The 24632-nt window shown below is 52.1% G+C and overlaps 12 protein-coding genes across 12 annotated transcripts; 8 read left to right on the forward strand and 4 right to left on the reverse strand.

Annotated features, from left to right (window-relative positions):
* Positions 1-430: 430 nt before the first annotated feature.
* Positions 431-2022, forward strand: RHO25_010334 (uncharacterized protein; the record flags this gene model as incomplete). Its single annotated transcript, XM_023602751.1, has 2 exons — positions 431-801; positions 855-2022. 2 exons carry the CDS (start codon positions 431-433, stop codon positions 2020-2022), a joined length of 1539 nt encoding a protein of 512 aa, XP_023451257.1.
* Positions 2023-2120: 98 nt separating this feature from the next.
* RHO25_010335 (uncharacterized protein) lies at positions 2121-4619 on the reverse strand (the record flags this gene model as incomplete). Its single annotated transcript, XM_023602750.1, has 8 exons — positions 2121-3069; positions 3124-3177; positions 3230-3294; positions 3350-3415; positions 3468-3515; positions 3580-4047; positions 4107-4234; positions 4286-4619. The coding sequence occupies 8 exons, from the start codon at positions 4617-4619 to the stop codon at positions 2121-2123; spliced, it is 2112 nt and encodes a 703-aa protein (XP_023451258.1).
* Positions 4620-6972: 2353 nt separating this feature from the next.
* Positions 6973-7347, forward strand: RHO25_010336 (uncharacterized protein; the record flags this gene model as incomplete). Its single annotated transcript, XM_023602749.2, has 1 exon — positions 6973-7347. The coding sequence occupies one exon, from the start codon at positions 6973-6975 to the stop codon at positions 7345-7347; it is 375 nt and encodes a 124-aa protein (XP_023451259.2).
* A 251-nt stretch (positions 7348-7598) lies between these two features.
* On the forward strand, positions 7599-8103 carry RHO25_010337 (uncharacterized protein; the record flags this gene model as incomplete). Its single annotated transcript, XM_023602748.1, has 2 exons — positions 7599-7826; positions 7882-8103. 2 exons carry the CDS (start codon positions 7599-7601, stop codon positions 8101-8103), a joined length of 450 nt encoding a protein of 149 aa, XP_023451260.1.
* A 304-nt stretch (positions 8104-8407) lies between these two features.
* RHO25_010338 (uncharacterized protein) lies at positions 8408-9244 on the forward strand (the record flags this gene model as incomplete). The annotated part of the gene is made up of 1 exon (XM_023602747.2): positions 8408-9244. The coding sequence occupies one exon, from the start codon at positions 8408-8410 to the stop codon at positions 9242-9244; it is 837 nt and encodes a 278-aa protein (XP_023450629.2).
* A 122-nt stretch (positions 9245-9366) lies between these two features.
* On the reverse strand, positions 9367-11206 carry RHO25_010339 (uncharacterized protein; the record flags this gene model as incomplete). The annotated part of the gene is made up of 3 exons (XM_023602746.1): positions 9367-9527; positions 9590-10100; positions 10154-11206. 3 exons carry the CDS (start codon positions 11204-11206, stop codon positions 9367-9369), a joined length of 1725 nt encoding a protein of 574 aa, XP_023450631.1.
* A 632-nt stretch (positions 11207-11838) lies between these two features.
* Positions 11839-13826, reverse strand: RHO25_010340 (uncharacterized protein; the record flags this gene model as incomplete). Its single annotated transcript, XM_023602745.2, has 3 exons — positions 11839-13595; positions 13645-13764; positions 13817-13826. The coding sequence occupies 3 exons, from the start codon at positions 13824-13826 to the stop codon at positions 11839-11841; spliced, it is 1887 nt and encodes a 628-aa protein (XP_023451262.1).
* A 769-nt stretch (positions 13827-14595) lies between these two features.
* On the forward strand, positions 14596-16560 carry RHO25_010341 (uncharacterized protein; the record flags this gene model as incomplete). Its single annotated transcript, XM_023602744.2, has 1 exon — positions 14596-16560. One exon carries the CDS (start codon positions 14596-14598, stop codon positions 16558-16560), a length of 1965 nt encoding a protein of 654 aa, XP_023451263.1.
* A 328-nt stretch (positions 16561-16888) lies between these two features.
* On the forward strand, positions 16889-18688 carry RHO25_010342 (uncharacterized protein; the record flags this gene model as incomplete). Its single annotated transcript, XM_023602743.2, has 3 exons — positions 16889-17121; positions 17190-17484; positions 17552-18688. The coding sequence occupies 3 exons, from the start codon at positions 16889-16891 to the stop codon at positions 18686-18688; spliced, it is 1665 nt and encodes a 554-aa protein (XP_023451261.1).
* Positions 18689-19081: 393 nt separating this feature from the next.
* On the reverse strand, positions 19082-20329 carry RHO25_010343 (uncharacterized protein; the record flags this gene model as incomplete). The annotated part of the gene is made up of 2 exons (XM_023602742.2): positions 19082-20194; positions 20249-20329. The coding sequence occupies 2 exons, from the start codon at positions 20327-20329 to the stop codon at positions 19082-19084; spliced, it is 1194 nt and encodes a 397-aa protein (XP_023450632.1).
* Positions 20330-20694: 365 nt separating this feature from the next.
* RHO25_010344 (uncharacterized protein) lies at positions 20695-21168 on the forward strand (the record flags this gene model as incomplete). Its single annotated transcript, XM_023602741.2, has 2 exons — positions 20695-20955; positions 21049-21168. The coding sequence occupies 2 exons, from the start codon at positions 20695-20697 to the stop codon at positions 21166-21168; spliced, it is 381 nt and encodes a 126-aa protein (XP_023451157.1).
* A 2140-nt stretch (positions 21169-23308) lies between these two features.
* Positions 23309-24514, forward strand: RHO25_010345 (uncharacterized protein; the record flags this gene model as incomplete). Its single annotated transcript, XM_023602740.1, has 4 exons — positions 23309-23325; positions 23396-23601; positions 23663-23731; positions 23787-24514. The coding sequence occupies 4 exons, from the start codon at positions 23309-23311 to the stop codon at positions 24512-24514; spliced, it is 1020 nt and encodes a 339-aa protein (XP_023451155.1).
* Positions 24515-24632: the final 118 nt, after the last annotated feature.

The following is a 24632-nucleotide window of genomic DNA, read 5'->3' on the forward strand; positions in this document are numbered from 1 at the left end:
AATGTAAGAAATCAGTCGAGATGCTTCAATCTAAGGAGACTCCTGCGGAGCAAAACGATACCGTTTCCTCGGTCGAGCCCGATGGAGCCCATCGTCCGGTAGTATGTCCCATCTGAAACCGCGTTGCCAATATCCATCAGACCAAGAATCGATACTAGGAAGCGTCTTGAGCAAAAGCGCAACTGATCCCTACTCAGCATGTCAGACACACAATGCCGCGTCTACAGGTGAACGACGACAATGCACTTTTCTGTGTCGAGTGTGTTCGATTTACTGTTGCAATGATAGCTATGGTTTGTGACCAATCACAGCCGGACACGTCTGAGTGGGACCTTCCTGCTAGCACATCATTGCTCACAGTGTGAGAATATTGCTGAAGGATTGCATGTTCGTAGTGGTGCGGCACAGGTCTGTGTTACAGCGTTTGAACATGTTCAATTTGCTGTTCGTTCTGGCCGGAGCAACAGCCCTGCTCTTGTACTACCTAACCCTCTATATCCTCTTACCCAAGCAAAGAACAAATCAGCTGCGAGGTCGTGTACCTCTTCACACCTTTGAGGACCGACCAGACACGTACGAGAACTATGTCAAGTCGACTCGTCAACTGCATTATGCAGGCTACAAGAAATACATCCAGAAGTCGCTACCATATCGGGTGAAGACGAGCGCAGGGGGCGAACGAATCATTCTTCCTTTCAAGTATTTGGTCGAGATTAAAAATGCTCCACAGAGTGCCATTAGCCTTCCAGATGAGATGGAGGAATTACTGCTGATGAAGTACACGGGTGTTCCTCAGCGAACGTAAGTCATGCACATCTTGAGGGATTGTATGCTCACTGATAAAATGCTACCAGGGATTCTGGCACAAAAGTCGTCCGTGTTGACATGACAAGGAATCTAGGAAACTTTGTCCAAGCAATGAATGAAGAGTGCGTGTACGGCTTCGAGAAGTACATGCCTGTGGAAAACGAATGGCAAAATATCAAGCCATATCACGTCTTTGCCAGGATAGTCGCATTGATCTCAGGTCGTGTCCTGGTTGGGCAACAGTTATGCAGAGACGAGGCTTGGATCAGATTGAGCATGGAATTCTCAACTCACGCTTTCGGTGCAGCACGAACTCTTCGAAGTGGCAATAAGTGGCCATGGTCGATGCGGCTAGCCTCGCTCACTGAGCCCGCCGTGAAAGGGATCTTGCAGCGGCAACGAGAAGCGGAAGCCTTGATAAAACCCATATGCGAGGAGAGGCTACGCCTGAAAAATAATCCCGATTGGAAGAAACAAGACGATGGCATCCAATGGCTCCTCGATAGCCACTCCAACAGTGGCGAGTCAGCAGACGAAGTTGTAAAGAGCCAACTCCGACTCACCATGGCCGCCATACACAACACTACCATGAGCGCCACGAACGATCTATTCGATTTGATCGAACATCCAGAATACATCGAAATTCTCCGAGAAGAAGTCAACACCGTGCTCACCGAAGAGCAAGGCTGGACGAAACAAGCTTTGACCAAAATGAGAAAAATGGATAGCTTCATGAAAGAGAGTCAACGCATGAATCCATCAACGCCAATCACTTGCAAGCGAAAAGTGATGCAAGACTTCACCCTGCACGATGGACTCATCTTACCTCGGAGCTCACACGTAGCATTCACCTCAGACGCTGTGAATCGAGATCCTGAAATTTATCCTTCTCCGGATACCTTCGATGGTTTGAGATTCCACAAACTTCGTACAGCACGCTGCAGTAATGAGGATGGAGCTATATCTGCGAATGAGACAAAGTACCAGTTTGTGACCGCGACGCAAGAGTACCAAAATTGGGGTGCTGGTGGCCATGCTTGTCCAGGCCGATTCTTTGCGAGCAACGAGATCAAGCTCATGCTAGCTTACCTGCTTCAGAACTACGACTTTTGCTGGAAATATGGCGAAAGTAGAACTGAGAGTGCTGTCATTGACTGGAATATTCTGCCTGATCGGGAGAAAGAAGTGATGTTCAGACGAAGGAGCCAGCAGTAGTGATGAATAAACCACCGGTACTGATGACTATCAATCATGTCAAAAGAGTGTCGAGTTGATTCATAACTTCGTATAAAGATGACAGTTGTGCCTGCGATCTACCTTGACCTGTTCTCAACTTCCTCAACATCAACGTCCATCTTCTCTTTCTCATCAAAGTCGATGACATCTGGTGATTCTGGCCTCACAGCGATAGCTTGCGCCACAGAAGGATAAACTCGCACGGCAACAGCACCCTCTCCAGCAGCAGTAGCTTGCGCTGGGGAGACACCACCCTCTTCATCCAGGATGAGGAATCCCGCTCTTTCGAATCTCTCACGCACATATTTCGTCATGCCGACAAATCTGCACTGCGTACTGGGTCCGCCGTACTTTGAAAGCTCTTTGAGGAAAGTCTTGAGCTGCGTGACAGCTGTAGCGTCGATGTGGTTACATTTCGCGAAGTCAAGAATAACAGCTTGTACCGGGGGCAGCTCGGAAGGGTTTGTGATACCAGCGCGGCGGCGAAGTCGTGCAATGCGCTTTTCGCCTGCGACAGACCAGTTCCTGTCCGCTTCAGAGCCAAAGGATGAGCTGTGATGCGGAGAGTGGTAAGTCTTGATAGCATCAGTCATCGAGTTGGCCACGCGATATGCGTTAGCGAAGAAGAATGACTCGTTGAAGCGGAAGACTCTGATGCCCTCAGGTATGCCGTCCGCACCTGCCGATGAGTTACTGGGCACGAGCTGATGTTGCAGTTCCAAAGGAGAGTCATCGCTCGCGTGAGTGACACGTGTGAAGACCTGGCGGAGAAGGATGTACACGATGTTGAATCCCACTGCTGCGGCGATTCCGATTTCAGTACTTTCGAATAGGCAGACCCAGAGAGCAATCATTGAGGCAATGAAGTCGGCCAAAGAAGTCTTCCAGTAGGTGTAGAACACTTTCGGTGAGCTGATGAGAGGCCAGACAGCACAGATGATGATTGCTGCGAGTGTCGAACTAGGAACCCAGTAGAGTGCTCCTGAGATAAAGTAGAGTGTGATCAAGACAACGGCAGTGGTGAAGCTGAGGATTCATCAGTCTCGAATCGGAACGCAGCAAGGTGCCTCTTGTACTCACATGCCTGATAGAGGAGACTTGACCTTGCAAGCGGAGTTTACCGCTGTGCGCGACCTTGTACACGTTAGCATAATATCAAAGCAGTGAAATGGCATGTTGTTCGTACATAGCTCCACCGACACCCATAGCGTGAAACCATGAGTTTGCAAAGTTGACGATACCAAAATACACCTGTGAATAATCAGCGATACAGCGTTGAACGCGAGAAGCTGGGCTCAGTCCTTACTAGCTCTTGAGTCTGGTCGCAGCTGTAGTTGTTCCTCACGGCGAAGCCTCGAGCGATGGCAGTACTCTGTAATATGTTTCAGCAAAGCAATAATCACGCTTAACAACGATGATCTTACTTCTATCGCAGCTCCGATGAACACCGCGATGCTACGTCCAGGGAGGGCCTGCGCTATGTTAGAATGTTGCCAAGACGTGTCTGTTAGGCGCAAGTCTTCAAGTTAGACTTACAGTGATCAAGCTGCTGGGAGGTAGCTCAGGCTTCGGTATGCCCGAGGCTGAGACCTGAGCGACATTGAAGAGATAGTCGTCGTTGTCGTCGTACTTCTTGTTGACGGCGTAGCTGATGCCGGTATAGAGGACCAAGCAAGTGAATGCCCGAGTGATTGTCATGAACCACACGAACTTGTTCTTGTCCGACCAACGCTTACCACACTTCTCAATTACTGTAAGAAAGAGAAGTCCAGTGAAGCCAATCGCACAGGCGTAACCATTGGCGGTTGGAAGCTTGGCGAAGACATCATGAATCTTCCCTGCAGTGTCGTCTGCAGTGCCCTTTGATTCGCCCAGCAGAGAAGGTATCTGAGACAGTATGATAGTCATGGCTACGGCGGAAATGAAGCCAGAGAGGACTGGAAGCGATATGAAATCCAGCAGGAAGCCGAGGTTGAGGAATCCAAGGATCATACCAAAAACTCCCTGCGTAGCAACTCGTCAGTAAACATCGGGCGCATACGAGGAGCGAGGTGAAACGATACCATCCACAAGGCCATGGCAGAGGCAACTTGTGCAGGAGTGACGGATGAGTCTCCGTCCTCAGGGGCGAAATGATCGACTTGCTCCGATGTAAGAAGACCGATGAGCGAGGTGGGACCAGTGCTTAGATCTGCAAGAATCAGCGACAGCGTTGAGGGAGTTGCATTGCGCTGATACAAACCTTTGGTGGTGCCCATGATGGCGTACAAAACTCCTGGAAACCATGACGCCGCAAGCCCATTCTCAACGGGGATTTTGGCGAGTTTGGCGTATGAAAGACTCTGAGGAATGAGCATCAAACCCACGGTAATACCAGCGATCAAGTCGTTGACCAGCCATCGCCAGTTGTATCTGGGCAGCCAAGAGACGATCGGAGCTTTGTTCAGGACGTATTGCAATGAACCTGATGGTAAGGCTCGTGCGCCGGTCTTGCCAACCTGAGCAATGCGATTCCAATTGTGATCAGTCCGCACGTCGTTCGACGCCTTGCCCATCAATCCTTTGAGTGCGGACATGCTGGGCACACGTAGTCCGGTTGTGGTTGTCGACTTGTCCCGCAATGATTTTCCAGAGTATGTCGCCGTGAGCCGTGGACAATCAATGTTTGCGCGAAGTCGCTGCAGTATATGTACAAGGCCTATAAGGCTCTATCGAAAGCAGTCAATGTCGGTGTCTGTGCGATGGCGCAGACGGCGGCTTTGTGTAGATCTGAAGTCTGGATAGAGTACACTCTCAAATCCAGCTGTGCCCTACTCGGACAACGATATTTGACAACGCTCCCCAGCTGGAAGCGCTGAACCTTAAGAGTGTAGGTTGGACAGGGCTACGCGTCACATATGTGGCAGGTAGCGACCAGTGACTGTGTTTGTAGGTCGTATCTGGACACATCTCGACCAGTGAATAGATTGTACCCCGCTGCTGGTATTTGTTGCAGTAATTGAAGCGTCTTGGTCGCTAACAGGCTATGTGGCATGTGGTATCCCCGTCATTGGTCCAATATGGCTCGCTGTCTTGCTGACATGAGGAAGACGAGCTGCAGAGCATGTAGCTATCCCGGCGGGGAACCTTGTGAGATAGCTGGCAACGAATGGCAATTCAGCTTGCAAGAGAAGCTTCGCCCGTTCATCGTCGAACAGACGCTGCTCTTGGCAGGTGTCGCAACAACCACGCTGTTAAGCGTCTCAAGCTTCATGCCGGCGGCGTTCCGCGGCCTATATTGGCAGGTTGACTTCACGCGCCATGCACGACCTGGGCTTCTCTGATTCGATCGGCACGTAGTGACATTGTAGATCTGTAACCTTGTGCATGGTGAGCTGAAAGAACGGCTCCCACTTCCACCTTTACCGCTCGATCCGACCTCCATAGAGCTTACCCGACCTACTCTCAAGGTCCCAGCTTCAAATTGATCGAGGCAATAGTGACTAGCATTTACAGGTGCATACTGAAGCTTGTTGCCACTCCAACAACATCATTCTCGAAGGCCAACACCCATGCTCTGCACGTGTTCACTTCGAGAGCGAGAGCTGCACATGGGCATCCGCGGGCGTGATTGATATTTGGCGTACCAGGAGACAGCACACTCCCTAGCGTTGTGATGATTCGCACGCCGTGCAGCCTCGCAGCATCCGAGGACAGTCTCGGGAGAGGAGAAGCAGAAACATCTCTCCGCACGCTTCTTGGACGCGGCTCAGGAGGCGACCTCAAGCTGCCCAAACGAGCTCGTCTGGATGCAGTAGCAGTCGTGTCGGTCACGAAATAGATGGTAAGAAGCGTTGTTGGAAGCATTCATGTTCCGGTTGTGCGTCGTTTAGTTGAAGTTTGGGGTGGGAGTAACACGTGATCGATCGATGACATCAGCTGCCGAACTTCACCTCCTTTACAACGATAGTCAATCTCCTTTCATCAACACAGATCGAATTTCTCCTCTTGCCATCACTTAAAGGTTGCCCGTCGAGACTGACCACATGAGAGACCGAATTGGGCGATGCGCACTGGACGAGGACGCCTAGCCTGCCCGACAGGTGAAGGAGAGAGTTCATGTACCGCTCAGTGCTGTTGTTCAACGATAATCCACCCTCGGACGGGCCTTCTGCCATTTTCCTGCCCAAGTCTCATCGACTTCTCATCTCAAGTGAAGTACTATGTCGGTTGCACCCTGTACGGTCCCATTCGGGTAAGAGAACCCGGATGACAGAAGGCTTCACGCCCTCTCTCTCTTGCCAAGCCAGGATGACATGTATTCGAAGTTGACGGCCGAGCATCCACTCCCCAAGGTAGGTGAACTACGCCTGCAAGAACGCCCTGCAATGCACAGAATGCACAATACCGCCGAGAGATACTCAACACACGTGGCTCATCCGCGGAGCCAAGCGAATATGATGTCGTTCACCACGTTTCAGGGTCTGCCAAGGTGGCAACTTTTCTTGGTAGGGCTCAATTTACTACCACGAAAGACATTCATGTGACGCAAACGAAACGAACAAGACTTCGCCAGGGCTTGGACGTCAGTCTCTAGGTGATGTGTAGCACGTTGTTGAGTTGAGATGAGGTCGATGGCCATGCAATGCGGTGGCGGTGTTCTCTGCACCAAGGCTTGACCCAAACGCGGGTACGTCAACACCGTCGAGCAGAAGGATACATATATGGCCTGAGCTCCCCTGTAATGCTGCTCATTAACAGCCAAAATAATCACGATCTCGAACAACTATTCAACTCCAAGGATAACAAACAACCAATATCGAGGCATATTCAGAAACATATCGACACATTATGAGCAACACATCGACCTCATTGCGTGTTCCTCAGCTTTTAGAGCCAATTCACCCACAACACCAAGACAACACTAGCATATCAGATCGGGACCTGACAATGTCTGAAGCCCAATCATTCCCAGATCAGTCGTCAAGGAACTCTCTAAGCGTCGACGAGAAAGAACTACACGGGTCGGCTCACCGCGACTCCACATCGTCCAACGAAGGAGGCGTCAACGGGCGGTCCCTTACATATGCCACCAACACCAGTACGGAGCCTGCGGAATTGAGCGCATACGACCATGACCGAGCTCTTTCCGCCTCTGCCACACCAAGCTCGAGCCGGAGCCGAAGTCGATCAAGAGGCTCGTACGACATGCATCGCATGAGCCAGGACGGAGGAAATCGATGGGCCGACGACAAGGAAGCAAAGCAGAAGAAGATGCTACGAAAAATCATGGATCACAAGTTGGCACCTTCTTTCTTGAAGTAGGGATGCTACAGGTTCAACAATGGTACAACAGAGAGCCTTTTTGAATGAAATACGAGCGCATAGTTATGTATAGTGATGATCATCAACGAAACTATCCTCCACCTAGCATCGACCTGAATCTCAAGCTCGCATGCGTGCATTTGTTCCTTCCACCGGAGTTAACGGACATAGAAGTGGGCGACGATAGACATACCGCGCAGCCAAACCTTCCACTCGTCCCACTTCGCAGATGTCCTTGATGTCGAATCATCATGGCTGACACCAATGAGAACATCGCACGATGTATGCGTGTCACGACGGAAGCCTTCTTACAGACTTGGACAGGCAATTGGGTTCATGCTCTGGAGGCCAATTTGGCCCTGCGTGCTCCGGAATGCTCGCACACCATTCTCCCTTCTTCTCTTGGCAGAAAGAACGAAACCAACGATGTCTGGGCAAGCAAATTCTCCAAAGTGATGTCGTTGGTTACCGAAAGTACTGTATGTCTCCCGACCGAGCTGGTCGTTAAGAAACACGTACTAACGCTCGTGATAGATGACTCTCGAAGACTACATCAGCGTTCCCGCAGAGAGACGGGCAGTTGCTCGTTCCTCAGTGAAAGCCCAGAGTCCTGTAGGATCATACGAGAATGACTACGTGTGGTTCTTGAACTTTGACGAAGAAGGCAAAAAGATCGTGAAGATTGTCGAATTTGTGGATGGACTAGCTGCAAAGGAACTGCTCGGCAAGTTGAAGGAGGGAGGATACGTCGAATGATTAAAGCCTCGTGTTTGTGATTTCAGATCATACTTCCCCGGAGCTTTCGTCGGCGGTATGTGGTTCCAGCTCATTCGCTCGATCTTATCATGTAGACAGTATGCTGTCGAGTAATAGCTAAACCCGAGCGGAGCGGTGTAAGTGTTCGAACAAATGACTCAGTTAGCGCCACAAGTCAAGTAGCCTAAACGCTTTGGGGCAAAGCATAATGTTCAGCTCTTCGCAAGACTTCCATTCAACTCAGAAGGCTCCCAATACATTGTAAGCAGCGACATACGAACGCAAAGACTTCGTGGAGCCACTCATGATGGGCCCAGGCAAGACGGCCAACACCTATCCACTGAGTCGAGACTTCCTAGCCTCTTCTCGATTACACCTACAACATCAGGCTTGGATTGCGTCTTTAGGCTATCATCTACACCCTTCCATCCCCATCTCGGACAATACAATCATCGCAGACATCGGATGCGGCAATGGAATCTGGTCCGTCGAACTCGCAAAGCAGCTCCCTACTGGAGCAAAGATTGAGGCATCAGACATCAGTCTCGCACAATGTCCACCTCGCGGATGGTGGCCAAGTAACATAACATTCGGCGAGCTGGATATCTTTGCCCCACTGACTGAGCAAATTGTTGGCCGCTTTGATGTCGTAAACATCAGGCACTTCATCTGCGTCGTGCAGTCCGGAGACCCTACAAAACTGATCACGGCTCTTGTCAAGCTACTCAAGCCAGGAGGATACCTGCAATGGCAAGAGTTTGACTTGAGCTCGAGCAGGCTGGTCGTCGTCGATTCAGAAGATCCACCAGAAGCTATCGCGCCAAAGATGAATGCATTGGTGAAGGCAGTAAGCGCATTCGGAGCCCAGACGAAATGGATCAAAGAGCTTCACACATTCTTAAACGGTCCTGAGATCGAACTCATCGAGCATGATCGAAACTGGACCGCGAAAGAGGCCATTATGCTGAAGCAGGACAGTGGTTATCTGGGAAGTCGCGAATTGAGAGTCAACAATGCAAGCAGTGAGCAAGCAGCGCAATTTGAGCAGCTTGCAGATGCCGCTTACGAAGAGTGCCTGCGACTGGGTAGGAGAAGTCTCGTAGACTCTGAGATGGTGACGTGGGTAGCACGGAAGAAGTGACTGTGCGTCTTGCAGAGCCATGATAAAAGATCTTCGAAAGCGGTCAGAAATCGGCTTTCCGGACACCCATACTATGATGTTGCGGCCATTAACTCAAGGACAGAGGTAACGTCGCTCGAGAATCACCTGATCTCCTTCAATCTTAGGTAGTTCTGTACCGGTCTGTGGGTAATACCATCCGACGCTCTGTGGCTCGCTAGTTCTGGGGGAGTGGGCAGCAACTCAAAATGCCAGAAAACCAACGTCAAGATGATTTTGATCTCCATCAGCGCCCATTTCTTGCCTAGAAGACACATCAGTATTACGGAAACTTCCGACCTTGGTCAACGAGAACATTAATCTTACCAAAACAAGCCCTTGGGCCACTCCCGAACGCATTCGCCGGGCCAGCATCTCGATCACAAAATATCTTGCCTTCAGCATCTTTCTTCAACCACCGTTCAGGATCGAAGCGTTCGATGCCCTCAGTCTCCCACATTCCCCACCTCTGCTTCTGTGCAAGAGAGGACTTCTCACGTTGATCATCCTCGAGCTTGCCAACGAGTGGAGAGACGTAGCCCGTGCCTTGAACCGGAAAGACAACGTCTATACCCTTTGGTACGTGGTGGCCGAGGATCTGAGTGTCATTCTTCGTGAGCCTGAACGTCGCAGGAGCTGTGTGGCCGCAACGTCCGATCTCTTCGATAATGGCTTCCAGGTACGGCAATGAAGCTCTATTGATGTCTCCTACGGACGGTACACTGCCATCGTTGTCGTGCTCGGGGAAAGCCCCACACAAAGCGGCTTGGAGCTTGCTTTGGACTTCCTGATTGTCTGTCAGGAATTTCAGGCCCCAAAGAATGAAGGTTGACGAAGTCTGTGAGTGTTTGTCAGTACGCTTCTCAAGCAGATAGTGGTCGAGAAACTTACATCGTGGCCAGCAATCATGAACGCAAACAATTCGTCGTTCAGCACTCTGCTTGTAGGGTCGAATGCTCGCCCCTCTTTGTTTGCAATCTGCACTTCTCTGGCCACAACAAGATCCAGCGCGCTGCGAAAGTGCTTGTTCGATTCGAGGTCGCCTGCTTCTGCCAACTTCGAAAACTTAGCATGGACGTCCCGGAGCTGTTTCGTGATCATCTTGTCCTTTCGGCTCCGTGCTTTGCGTTGGGCAGGTAAGAAGTTCAAAGCCACCCAGTGTGCCATCTTGGGCCACATTGAGTTGATCGGAACTTCCATACCCTCTCCAAGCTCCAATATACACGTAAAGTCCTCCGGATCCTTCGCAGTTGGAAACGTGACAGCAGCACCCTCATTCCCGTCCAACTTGGTATACTTGGACAAATGCGCAATCTGTGCCTTTGCAGAACCCATCTCTTCGCCGAAAGTCGCTGCCCAAACGATGTCCAACGCCCCTTTATACACGTCCGTACTCGCACTCCAACTCCTCCCATCTGCCAGCTTCGCCTTCACCTTCCACAACTCAATCAATCGCATAGCAGAACCCCACATCTTCGGCGCAGCGACATCTTGCAAGAACCTCGGACTCATCGTATCACTCAACAGCCTGCGATGGGATTTCCATTCCTCGCTGGTCGGCATATGGCCATGGAATTCCGGCAACATGACTTTAAAAATCTGCTCGAAGAATCGAGAACGATCGAAATCTTGCATTCGATAAGTTCGGATCGCTTGGGCCTCATATGGATCGACGACGACGACCCATGGACGACCAAGAGGCTGCAGAAAGATCTGGAAGATGGGGCTGTCGAGTTCTTTAGCTCGTTCGTGAAGGATATTGTAGAGGGAGCCGGTCTTTTCTTTCCAAGCCAGAGCATCGGGAACGTCGCCGAGCACACGATTAGCTGACGCCGGATGGTAAGGAATGCCGGGAATGGGTTTCGGGAGGCAGAGGCGGCGGAGGAAATAGCAGGTCGCGGCGACGACCACTAGCAGGATGCCAGCGCTTTGGAAATTAGTCATGTTGGTGATTGTAGAATTCGTGCTCAGAGGCAACTACATGATGAGAGGACAAAAGGTTAAAGGAGGTCGATGATATATGTCAGCCTGCTGAACAGGAATGGCAGAGAGCATCGTATTCTCCGCAGGATTCTCAGCCCCGAAGGGAGAGTGGTACAAAGCTGAAGCAGCTGAACATGGATGCCTGTGTCAAGTGAATGCCACTTCATGGCATCAAGTCGTTGCTGCATGAGGTGCAACGCTGCTCTTGGCAGTCGCTCGTAGGATTCAGGAAGGATTACAGTTTAACCTGGCCAATCCAGCTGTCAGCAACCATGTAGGGCAGTATTGGACCCCAACGGACGATCAACGACGCTGTGCGTGTATTCCTGCATATCACCTATGCTCATTCGCAGGACTGTGCCTCCGCCGTGCCAAGGTTGTTACCTTGCAACCAGTCTTCGACGCAGCTGAATTGATAGACGGAGAAACCCTAGCGGAGAAACCCTAGCGGAGGAAGCACTAAAGCATCTTGGAACATCTTGGCTGGCTGTAAGCTTCTCAGGCGTTCCGTAGCTGTGATGATCGGGCCACATGCCACGTTATCTTGCTCTATCATCGTCTGGGATCGTCAGCATTCGAAAAAGCACAGCACTCTACAGCTTCGCTCTCTCCGCCTTGATATCATCCCAATCACTCCTCCGATATTCAACGTACACATCACCTCCCGGCTTCACCCACAGAAATGTGTCCTCGCTGCCTTCTTTCTCATGTATTCCCAGGAGATCCGGATCAACACCTTCCTGTCTCAACCCAACCTTGTTCTGCTTATGGTTGTGAATGTGGCTGCTCTTTTGCTGCACTCGAAGGAAAACCGGAACAGCATATCGTGGAAGAGCTTTTCTGCAATGCGCCAGAACTTCTCGTCGCCAGGACTCTGACAGTGCGTCTGAGCGATTCGTCAGTTGCAGTGCTGCACAGCCTGCGCGACCTTCATAGCCAGGTATTGAGACTCCGTAGACGTTGGCTTCTTCGATGCCAGGATACCGTCCAAGCACTTCGGCGACTTCGGCTGTCGAAACGTTCTCGGATTTCCAACGGAATGTATCACCGAGCCGATCGAGAAAATACCAGTGTCCCTCGGAACTGCGGCGCAAAGCATCGCCAGAGCGGTAGTACAAGTCTCCCTTCTGGAATACGTCAGTGGCAAATCGCTTGTTGGTTGCTTCGGGGTTCCTCCAATATCCCCCAAAAGCTTCCTTGTTTGGTACGGCCACAAGGATTTCGCCGCCCTCTTCGTAAGGTGTCCGTTGTGCGAAGCCGGTCTTGGAATCACGGTAGATGTCGCCTGTGTCAGGATCGATGCGTACAGGAATGTAGACATTCTGATAGAGTGCTCTGAGAACCAGTCCATGATGTCCGACGCAGTTGTTGTAGTGGTTGTTGCGAGACCAGACGACTGTACTCAACATGCCCTCGGAAGAGTTGAAGAACTCGGCTATCTCGGGGATGTTGAATCGTGACTGAAGTCTGGACCAGACATCGGGACGGAGGCCGTTGCCGTAGGCCAGTCGAAGCTTGTGAGATCTTTCGAGTGGATGTGTAGGTGCCGCTAGAAGGTATCGTGCAGTTTCTCCGACGTATATGAACATCGTCGCCTCGCTGTCATGGATGTCTGGCCAAAAGTTCTTCACGGAGAAGCGAGGAGCGATGGCAACGCCAATCCCTGTGAGCAGAGCACTCGACGTTGTGATGAGTCCAGTCCCGTGATACAGAGGCATAGGGCTATACCAGCAATCTCTGCCCCGTACTGACCCGAAAGGAGGGTCAATATGGCTTCCGAGCAGGTGAGTTCGAGAAATGGTGAATGGGCAGCCTTTGGGCAGGCCCGTGGTTCCAGACGTGTAGAGCAGAGCGTATGGCTGCTCGCCTTTCATGCCACTCCGCAAGGAATCTGGGGGCACTATGGCTTTGCGTGAATCTATTTGACTTCTGAGATTGTTGTCTAGCGAGACGATCTTAGTGCCTGCGGCCTCAATGTCCTGCTGGCTAGCGGCGATTCTCTGCTGACATCCAGCATCTTGGTCGATAAGCAACAGCTTGCTGTCACAGACTGATAAGCAGTGCATCAAAGCTGCGCCTTCCAGGTTGTAATTGATGAGTGCGGGTCCGGCTCCGATGCTCAATGTGGCGAACATGATCATGATGAATTGGTCCGAATTGTGCAGGTACATGGCAACGAGATCGCCAGGCTTGATACCTTGGTCCAGCATCCATTGTGCGTAGCGTGTGATTTGATCGTGCATCTCCTTGAATGTCCAGCTCCGCTCGCGAGTCCAGATGGCGCGGTCATTGGGCTGACGAGCACATGTCTCCGCCAGGATGTACCACGGCGAAACTTTGTCGTCCTTCACTGTAGGCTGTTAGCGTGGCAGTATCGCCACCGACTCTGTTGGACATACCTGCTTGCGCGTACACACGCTCTGCATTCTTGCTTTTCAGTATGGCCTTGACGTCGCGTCCTATCTGGTATTTGCCATTGAGGTAAGCGGTAGCAGCAGCTGCTGCCGCCGTTGCTGCAACTGTGATGGCTGTCAGTGGTTGAAGCCGCAGAAGGTAGGAGGTCTCGCTTACCCAATGCCATCGATAGTGTTGCTGAGCCCGAAGCGCAGGTGTGAAGGCGAGAATGTCTTGGCTATCGAGTCTGTCGACCAACGGAATTGTGGTTGATGGTGATCAGCAGAGCGCGGAAGCAGGTGGTATAGCTGACAAAGTCTGGGCGAACTTTGCTTAGCTACAACATGCCCGACAGTCGCAGCATTGCAGCATTGTATGTCGTTCGGATCCCTGCCCCGCCTGCCTGCGTGCGTATCCTCGGGTCAATTGACCGCCTCGGCACACTTGTCCCGAATGTGGGCGGAGGAACGCTGCACGCCGTGTCAGAAGAAGCGAGAAAGTGGCGTTGTGTTCCATGTGGCAGCGCATGGTGAATGATAGTCTCCTGGTTTCGCAATGCACTGCCTATGGTCGACCACCATCAGCTGACTAGAGCAATGTTGTGACCACGCTGGACCTCCACAAAGCGGTGTACTATGCGATGGCTTGAGGAGGACACGATGCGAGACGGAAAATCCGAAGCGCGTGATACGGGCGTATTGAGAATGAGCATGACATCTCATACACATGTCAGAAGGCAGCGTGAAGGCCGTGATGACCCGGTGGAAAGTGAAGTCGAAGAGGGAGGGCTCGTCGGATGTGCCTTCCGAGGACGAGTCAAGGCTAAGTTAACTTAGGTTTGGGGCTTCGTCGGAGGTTACAGACGCCGACAGCTGGAAAAAGTTCAGCTTCGGCCGTTCGAGAATGCGCAGAGTGGAAGAGCTGTCTCTGCACACTTTCGACAAGAAACTGCAACAATGGGTGTCGGACGTCGCATGGGAAAGAAACAGGGCGCTCCTGAGCCTCTAGATGAGGCATTGATCACGAGGAAGCGCAAGTCTGCCGCACCTGCGAAGGGAGCCATCAAGAAGCAAAAAGTCGTCGAGCAGAAGCCTGCAAAGCCTACGAAGCAAGCAACGACAAATGGCCATAAGCAGGCACCTGCTGCGAAGCCAGCGAAGGTGAAGAAGTCCAAGAAAACTGCTCCCACGCCGCCCGAATCAGATGCAGACGACGATGTGGAAGACCTGAATAGCGATGTGCTGGAAGACGAGGCTGGTGGGATGGCGGAAGATCTGGACTTCGACGACGACTCCTTCGGCAGCGACGCGGACGACTTTGCCGATGCGCCTAGCGATGACGACGATGTGGAGCTGTCGGACAGCGAGATGCCCAAGAGCAAGATGTGGTCGGACGATGAGGACTCAGATGCGGAAGAGACGTTGACAGCGGCGAATATTGCTGGACTGTCTCGAAAGCTGGACGAACAAAGAGCACAGGAAGCAGCGGAGGCAGAAGAGGAGTTGCAGGATGATGCGCTTCAGACGAACATTGCTGCGGCAGATCTGTCAGACGACGAGGATGGGCCAGGCGCTGGTCTCGCGCCAGATTTACAATTGCTCCGCACGAGGATCACAGAGATTGTACGTGTCTTGACTAACTTCAAGGAACTGGGCGAGCCCGGCAAGAGCAGAGCAGAATACACACAGTCGCTGCTTAAGGACATCTGCACGTACTACGGCTATTCGCCTTTCCTGGCGGAGAAGCTCTTCTCCCTCTTCCCGCCACAAGAAGCACTGCAGTTCTTCGACGCAAACGAGACGCCACGTCCGATGGTCATTCGCACGAACACACTCCGAACACATCGACGAGACCTCGCGCACTCTTTGATCAATCGAGGTGTAACTCTGGAGCCAGTCGGGAAATGGTCCAAGGTCGGTCTGCAGATCTTCGAATCGCAGGTGCCACTGGGAGCCACGCCCGAATATCTCGCTGGTCATTACATCCTTCAGGCCGCTTCCTCTTTCCTGCCTGTCATGGCATTGGCACCGCAAGAGCACGAACGAGTTCTGGACATGGCAGCTGCTCCCGGAGGAAAGACTACACATCTAGCAGCATTGATGCGGAATACTGGTGTCATCTTCTCGAACGATTCCAATAAAGATCGTGCAAAGGGTCTCATTGGTAACATTCACAGACTGGGTGTGAAGAACACGGTCGTCTGCAATTATTCAGCTCTGGAGTTTCCAAAAGTCATGGGTGGTTTTGACCGTGTCCTGCTGGATGCGCCTTGCTCCGGTACTGGAGTCATTGCCAAGGATGCGAGTGTGAAGACGAACAAGACTGAGGCAGATTTCCTCCGACTGCCTCATCTCCAGAAGCAGCTTCTGCTTGCTGCTGTAGACTCTGTTGATCACGCATCGAAGACGGGAGGCTACATTGTCTATTCGACGTGCTCAGTCACAGTCGAAGAGAACGAGCAGGTCGTGCAATACGTTCTTAACAAGCGACCCAACGTCAAGCTTGTGCCCACAGGCCTGGTATTCGGCAAGGAGGGATTCACGAAATTCCAGTCAAAGCGCTTCCATCCGAGCATGAAGGAGACGCGGCGATATTACCCGCATGCTTACAACGTGGATGGTTTCTTCGTTGCCAAGTTCAAGAAGATCGCGGTGACACCACTCAATGCTGTGAGGGCGCAAGGCAGTGCCGAAGAAAAGAAGCAACAAGTTAACGGAGGCGCGCAAGAGGAAGAAATCGTGGAGGACGAAGACATCGTTGATGACGAGAAGCAAAATGGCGAAGGCGACGACTTTGGCGGCTTCGACAGTGAAGAAGACAACAAGATCATCGAGAGAGCACAGCGGAAGACATTGAAAAAGAAGGGCATAAATCCCAAGGCGTCCAAGAGCAAAGCAGTGAAATCGCTGTTGAAAAAGTAATCGGTCTGGGAATTTACTAAATGGTCTGGATACCTTGTACAATTTATCAGGTGCCAGCTGAGAAGCGGCACCTTTCCTCGCATCTAGCTTCCACTCATCCCCATTGCACTGAAGAAATGCGATGAATGAGCAGCTGACAAGGCCACAGATTAAGCTTGCTCATGCCCCGCTCTTTCCGACCGGCGAATTCAACGATCTCGGCACACCAGTTCGCCTGCTATGGACCTTGACTTGTAGCTTCGAGCATTGATATAGATCAGCGACTTCGCGCGCCACCTTGAGCCAAACTTTCAGTTCCCACACACTTGGAATCGGGGCAGTGTCCGCCATGGCTGATCAACCGTCACTAACACCTGGAGTGCCTTGGACCGAGATAGTCAAGCAAAAGCGAGCGGATCAATCGAAGAAGATTTCAGAATACGAGCAGACCTATGCCTCGGAACCCTTACAAGATTCACAGATTGAGGCGATTACCTCTATCGATGCGGCAGAAGACCTTGCGGCCAGTGTCGCTGCCAAAAAGTTCACAGCTGTTGAAGTCGCGAAATCGTATATACAGAAGTGAGACTCTTCCAGAACACGAACGACTACACGTATCTTTCCAGGGTTGTGCTTACAGAACATGCTAGAGCAATTGCCGCACACAAGAAGACAAATTGCCTTACGGAGGTTCTCTTCGCTGAAGCAGTACAGCAAGCCTGCGAATTGGATTCATACTTACAGACGACCGGAAAGACCAAAGGCCCTCTGCACGGCGTATGCATGACCCTGAAAGATCAGTTCGACGTCACCGGCCACGACACCACGCTTGGATATGTTGGCATGTCGTTTCAACCTGCGAAGAAAGACGCTTTGCTAGTGAAGATCTTGAAAGAGGCGGGAGTGGTGTTCATTGCGAAGACGAATCTCCCGCAGAGTATCATGGTCAGTACCGCCTTCGTCAACGGTTGTGGATTGACATCGAATGAAGAGCTGACTATATTCCATATAGTGGTGTGAAACAGAGAATCCTCTCTTCGGTCTGACGACACATCCTATGAACCCGAATCTGACACCTGGTGGTTCCACTGGCGGCGAAGGTGCCCTCCTTCACGAGCATGGCAGTATCCTCGGCTGGGGAACAGACATTGGCGGCTCTGTACGCATTCCTGCTCACATGTGCGGCCTCTACTCCCTCAAACCCAGCAGCGGGCGTCTTCCATACTTAGGCTGTCAAGTCACCACCGCTGGCCAAGAACACGTCCCCTCCGTCGTCGGGCCGTTATCTCGCTCTCTCTCCTCCCTCTCCCTCGTTACTCGCACCCTCCTCGCCTCTTCTCCATGGCTCCATGATCCAACCTGTCACCGCATTCCCTGGGACCAGACCCTCTACAAAGAAACCCAATCCCGCCCCCTCACAATCGGCCTCCTTCTCGACGATGGTCTCGTCCGGCCACACCCGCCAAATACTCGAATCCTGACAAACCTCTCTACCGCACTTCAATCATCCGGCCACACAATCCTCCCCTGGTCTCCAGAAAACCATACCCCTCTCCACCGCGAAGCAATCTCAATAATGGACACCTACTACCTCTCCGACGGCTGTCTCGACCTCAAAACTTCCCTCGCCTTAGCGAACGAGCCTCCAATCTCTCGTGTATCCGACGTCCTCGCACAAGCTCTCGCTTCTCCCTCCAAAGGCGCGCCTTTCATAGTCCCGGAATACTGGGCTCTCAACCTGCGAAAACGCGCTGTCCAAGCAAAATACCTCGAGCTCTGGAATTCCATTCGCGATCCTGAGACGGGTAGAGAATGCGATGTGTTGATCATGCCGGTCATGCCGCACAGTGCAGTCCGACATCGAGAATGTAAATGGGTAGGGTACACGAAAGTGTGGAATTTGCTGGACTGGAGTGTGGTAGTTTTGCCAGCAGGAAAAGTCGAGCAGGAGGATGTGGAAGAAGAAGATGAAACGTACGAAGGTAGAAGTGAATTAGATAGCTGGAACTGGGGTTTATGGACAAAAGACAAACGGAACATGGTGGGATTGCCGATAGGTATACAGATTGTGGGTAGGAGGTTGGAGGAAGAGAAAGTTCTTGCCGCTGCGAAGGTCATCGAGGGTATTCTGAGAGGCGAGAGGAAGTGATCACAGAATCTCGTATTTTCAGCAGATGAGAATCAGAACAAAATCATAATCCTGCAGCTAGCGTGTCGCAGCACTGCCGCAAGACAACTTTTCATGGCTACCTATGCATCGTTCGCATCATTTATAACTCATATCACATTGGGGTATCGCCCATTTGCAATGGCCCCGACTTAAGCGCCAAACCTGATAGTGGCGGCAACAGCCAGGCCTTTTTGTACTTCTAGTCAACGCTCCAGACGCCAAAGCAAATGCAGCAATTGCGGACCTCCGATGCTCACAGCGCTGCATGACCTCCCTCCGTCCACTCTATTCCCTGCTGCAGAAATAGCCTCCTTGATGTGAAGGTAGTGCGTTGTGTCTTACGCGGTCCGGTACGAAGGAGTTGTGAGTCGTTTAAGTCCACTTCTGCACAACCACACCACCACGCTTGAAGTCGGACATGTCGCCAAGAACTTGCGACTTGTCGGCGAGCTCCTTCGAAGGGAATGTGGTTTGCAGCACATATGAGCGCTGCTGCGATGCAGGCGAAGCACGGTTGACAAAGTCGTAGACGTCGCCGATCGTGTGGGTGGTGTTGAAACGCGACGCCAGCCGAGTGCCGTCACCGAGTCGGATTTGCAATTGGAGAGTTGGTTGCGACTCATCGACAGTCATCTCCTCTGGCTTCGCCTGCGACGAGGCAGCAGCAGCGGGTGCTCTTGATGTTGATGCCGATGCTGCGGAAGACGATGCGAGAGCTGGTGTGGGGGAACCGAGACGCTGTCCTGACCCGCCAAATGGCTTGTACTTGGGCTTTGGCGCGACGTAGTTCTCGCCCTTGTGTGGATCCAGGTTCAGATCAACCTCTTGGTCAGGTTGGACATCGAGCAGTGCCTTAGGTGCTCGGCCTTGGTTGATTTCGGTCATAATATGCTCGTTCGCGTGGTCGTCGAAGCGCAAAAGTGGTCCGTCATCGATGCTCACACCGTCTGCCCACAGGTGGAGAGTGCGAGTGACTCGAGGAGGTGGTTGCCCTCGAACAGCGTTTGGATCCTCGATAACTCGACTAGGAGCATCGTCGCCTCCCAATGTCTGCGCACGTCCCATAAAGTGGCTACTTCGTGGTTCCTCGTCTTCCTCGCCTGCCGCACCAGGGCGGTCGCGGTTCGAGCGCGCCTGGTTCATGATGTTACGGAAGTGATCGACTGGGCCGTCGCCCTGATTTGGATCTGTGACTGCGAGCCCACTCTTCTCACCACCAGCGAACAAGTCGCGCTTCTTGTCATCATCTGAGGATGCATCCCCGCCACCTTGCAAGTCGCGCAGGGTCGTGGGACCCTTGGGCTTCCTACTGCTGCCCGATTTGTTGGTTGCGGGTGCAGCGTCTACATTGCGGCGTGGGTTGGCGGTCGGTGGAGGTTCGTCGTCGTCGTCTTCGTCGGCAGAGGCTTGCTCGTCGCCGGCAGCGAAGAAGAGGCTGACGGCAGCCTCAAGGTCCCAGTTAGATGCGCCAAGCGCGTTTTGTGCCTGAGCGATCAGTTAGCAAGGTGTTCACGGCAACAGTAGATTGAGGGAACATACAACTGTGGGACTCGCGCCGGTGATCGCCGTAAATTGCGCCACCTTCTCGTCCTGCGTGTCGCTCGAGTCCGCGGTTGACATCGTGCTATTGGTTGCGTTGGACGTGTGTTCTTTTGTAGGTGGGATGGGAGTGTTGTTGTTTCGGAAGAGCTTCGAAGGTGGGGAGGAGCGTTCGTTCAAGTTCGAGGCAATGACATCGACGCTTGGCGCGGCAGTCCGTGTTGATGAAGAGAGAGCTTGTGAGAGAGAACGAGCTCGGCTTTATGTACCGCTTCCGCCGCCGCACATCACCACCCATTCACCACCGTGACGCGTCAATTGCCCGCCGGACAACACATTCACTCGTTCTATCACCAAATCACTATACTACTCCGTCATCAGAGATCACCCTGTAGCAGCGACTGTGACTCGGCGACCGCTGAGCACGCCAAACATCCCCTGCAACCATGGATCTCTCCGAATCGCAGACCACATTCCCGTCTGATAGCGAAAACTACGATGCGAACCACTCGAACCAAGACTCTTCCGAAGAGCCCATATCAGACACGTCAAGTCCCATGATCCTCTACTCGCCGCCCACCTTCTGGAGCATATTGCGAGGCGCGGCGATCAACTTACTCCTGCCCTTCGTCAACGGACTGATGCTGGGATTTGGAGAGCTGTTTGCACATGAGGCGGCATTCCGGTTAGGATGGAGTGGGACGAAGGTATGGAACACAATCGCTGCGCTCTCAGCGAGCCGAGGCATACAATCGCAAGGCGAAGTGAGATGTCAGGGCACATTATTGATGCGTGAACAGATATTCCCCAGCCACAGGATAGGGCACAAAGTAGGACCTGGCGTGGAAATGAGAGATGACCCGATCGAGAGGAGACGGAGAAGTGGGCAAGAAATGGATGCATACACTTCACTAGAATAGACGGATGATGGATCACAGATGAATCTACACTGCAAATGGAAATCTGAGTGTACATAGAGAGTATTAGACTCTCCGCTGAAAGCCGCTCGGCAAGATACGAGAGATCACGACGGAATCACGCCCAAAAGAGATCGTGTTTCGATACAAACAAAGGCAGCAGCAGACCCTCGGCACAACACTAGAACTACAAGCGCCAGCTAACCAGACGTGGCAGTCTCAAATGAATTCAGCAACAAACGAACCACGCGACTTTGCAGTCAGTCATCAACCTGAGATAAGGCTGATGGAATAACAGGATGCGACGTGTATCGCATTGCACATGCCATTCGAAGAGATTGACATGGCAATCCCGCACTGACTTGGTCCGCAGACGGATGATCACACCACAGACTTGCCTATGAAGTTCGTGTAATCGACGATCAGCGAAAGGTCGCTCAAAACAATCAACCTCAAGGCTGAGTTCTCCCACGTCCAGTGTCCATCAGCTCGGAACGATACCGCGCGGTCTTCGTCTCACAGATGTGTCGCGTGTTGAATACTGCTAACTATTTCTGTTCTCGCACATCAAGTATCGGGTCCTCAGATCAGGTAACAAGTCCGGCGTCTTTGGGTACCGTCTGCTCTTCACTTATTTCCGGTAGCGCGTCTTTCCCTGTACGCTGACGCTGGAACAGTATGACAGCCCCAATGAGAACGGCTATAGCAGCCAGACCCCCGACACTACCTCCTGCTATTGCTCCGACGTTCGACGAAGTATCGTTCCTGTCAGGTGGCGCCGCGACATCTGAGAGAGTAGTGTCATTGCCTGGGGACGCCGAGGTTGTGGACGAAGCCGGGTAGGTCACCAAAAGCGTCTGTCAGCACCTTTCGTCTGATTGAATGGCAGATCTTCTTACCGTGGAAACCCGGAAACTTGATGTCACTGTGGCAGTACAAGCTGTCGCTGGTACAGTATCTGTTACTGCGAGCGTGATGGCCTTGGTGAGACCTAGCCCGGCCAACTGTTCTTTCCTCAACACAATCTGTCGCCCGCCCTGAAGAGCGACAGTGTTTGAGCAATCCCCACTGTTGCAACTCACTGACCACCGCAGGTGTGTAATCTCAAGAAGCTATTCGGGTCGTTGTCAGGACAGATTTTGTTGCACGGCGCTCCCCACTTAGGATCCGTACAGGAGCCCCGGACCAGCATTCCAGAGTTAAGACACAGGCCATTCTCGAGACAATAGTCATCCGCGCCACAGCAAGCTGAAGTGCCAGTCGAAGTGTCGCACGGTATGTCTTCGACGGTCGTCACGCCGTCTGCGCGGTAGCATGTCGCGACGGCCAGGTGGAAACTCCCAACGAAGCAGAATATGGACTGCAGCAGTCTGAACATTGTTGTGTGCGATAGTAGAAAATTGGTCGATTTGTTCGTTGCCCGACATTGGTGGACTGGAGTCAAAGGCTACATGTGTTCAGAATAGTGCGGAAAAGGGGTGTTGCAATTTCATTGCGCATCGCTTTCTACCTTTGGGCGCTCAACGAGCATCACAGAGTGCGGAAGTTCACAAAGCCATGATAGCAGGTCCGCCAATCGCTGATGAAGTCTCGCGACGCAGCAAGGCTGAGACAAGGCTGAAGGATGAATTTTGGAGGCTTACAAGCATTACTGGACAGGAGAGAGAGGATGGAGAGATTTGCAATGAGAGTCTTGCAGCTCTTCGACAGAAAGTTGACTGTCAAGCCAGGGACCTCTATCTGCGCCAACGACATGTTGCACGAGATGTCATAATTTCTGTGGAACTATCGTCGTTGTGTTGCAGGATGGCTGCAAAGCGCGGTCTTTGGAACAGTCAGCAGTCGTCTTGGCTCGTCGTGGTCGCTTTCCCGACTTGGGGATTGCGCCTTCCTCTACGGCTTGACCTTCTGAAAATTTGGCAACATTACTACTATCAGCGATTGCGATATCCCAACGACAGCCATGGCTTGGTCATCGCATTTCAAAGCTTACAAACTTCGAACGGTCATCCGAGGCCCTTGAGAGGTGAACGCTGCCTACAAGACGCGACGCTTCACGCTGCAATAGATCAACGAACGCACTGGCAGTGATCATTCTTCACTTACGAGACAAGACTACCTGCTTTCCGACTGAAGTGCCATCATGGTCAAACTGTTCATGTGCGTACTTTCGTGCTTTTCTAGCGCGAGTTGCGTGCCTTCCTTCCACTAACATTGCCTCTCACAACAGAACCGGAGCCACAGGCTACATTGGTGGGGATTTCCTGTACACAATCTCCCAGGCGCATTCTGAATATGCCGTTTCCGTGCTTGTTCGTCGTGAGGAGACCATCTCGAGGATCAGGAAATCGTACCCCAGTGTCGAGATTGTGGAGGGAGACCTGGACGATGGGGAGAGATTAGCAGCAGCAGCTGCTGAGGCCGATGTTGTCTTGAGTGAGTATCAATCAACGAAGCCAAGCGTGGAAACAAAACTAAGCAAAATAAATGTTTGCAGATCTCGCAGCTACGAATCACCTAGCAGGCTTCAAGGCTCTGCACAGTGGTGCTTCGAAGAGGAAACTTGGTGGGTGCAGATCACCTTTCTTGGTCCACATCCGAGACTGACTGTGCCATGATAGCCCACTTCATTCAAATCTCTGGAGCTACAATGGTTTCCCAAGACGAGATCAAATCTGGTAACTTTGGCGACGCTTCACCTCACCAATACGACGACCTCAGCGATCAGGAAGAGCTCCGTCAGATCATCCGCAAGCACGAGAATCGACTCGTAGACAACCAGTTCTTAGACTTTGCGGAGCGATCATCTTCGGTCAAAAGTGCTCTGGTTATACCATCTTTGATCTACGGCCGAGGCCGTGGCCCGATCAATCAGCGCAGTATTCAGGTGCCGGAACTGGCACGGATAGCTCTTGAGAAAAAGCACGCGGTACAGATTGGTGCCGGCGAGAACATCTGGAGCAACATACACATCTCCGATCTGAGCTCCATGTTGCTCAAGCTCGTAGAGAATGCTGTCTCTCAGGCCACTGATGACCAAGCATGGGGGCCGAATGGAATGTTTTTCGCTCGCTCAAATCCAGGCATCAGTTTTGGCCAAATCGCGAGGCTGATCTCAGACGCTGCGCAAAAGGAAGGGCTGTTCTCGGACTCGCAGATTGAGAAAATCACGGCTGCAGAAGCAGATGGTCTGTCGCCACATGCTTCAGCTATTGTGGGAACGAATGCGAGGACTTTGAGCAAGAAGGCACAGCAGGTTTTGGGCTGGAGTGCTAGTGGTTCTGGGCTCGAGGATGAGGTTTCTGCTACTGTCGTAGAGGAGGCCAGACGACTGCAGACGAGATCGTAGAGACAGAAACGTTCGTGATGAAGACAATTTGATGCGCAGTAAATGAATATGCAATTTATGCATGCATGCACTTATGCACGTGTCATGTGCAAGCTGCACGTTAGCGGGTTTGTGGAGT

The sequence above is a fragment of the Cercospora beticola genome, chromosome 7 (assembly GCF_033473495.1).
Source record: "Cercospora beticola chromosome 7, complete sequence".
In the NCBI taxonomy this organism is placed as follows: Eukaryota; Fungi; Ascomycota; class Dothideomycetes; order Mycosphaerellales; family Mycosphaerellaceae; genus Cercospora; species Cercospora beticola.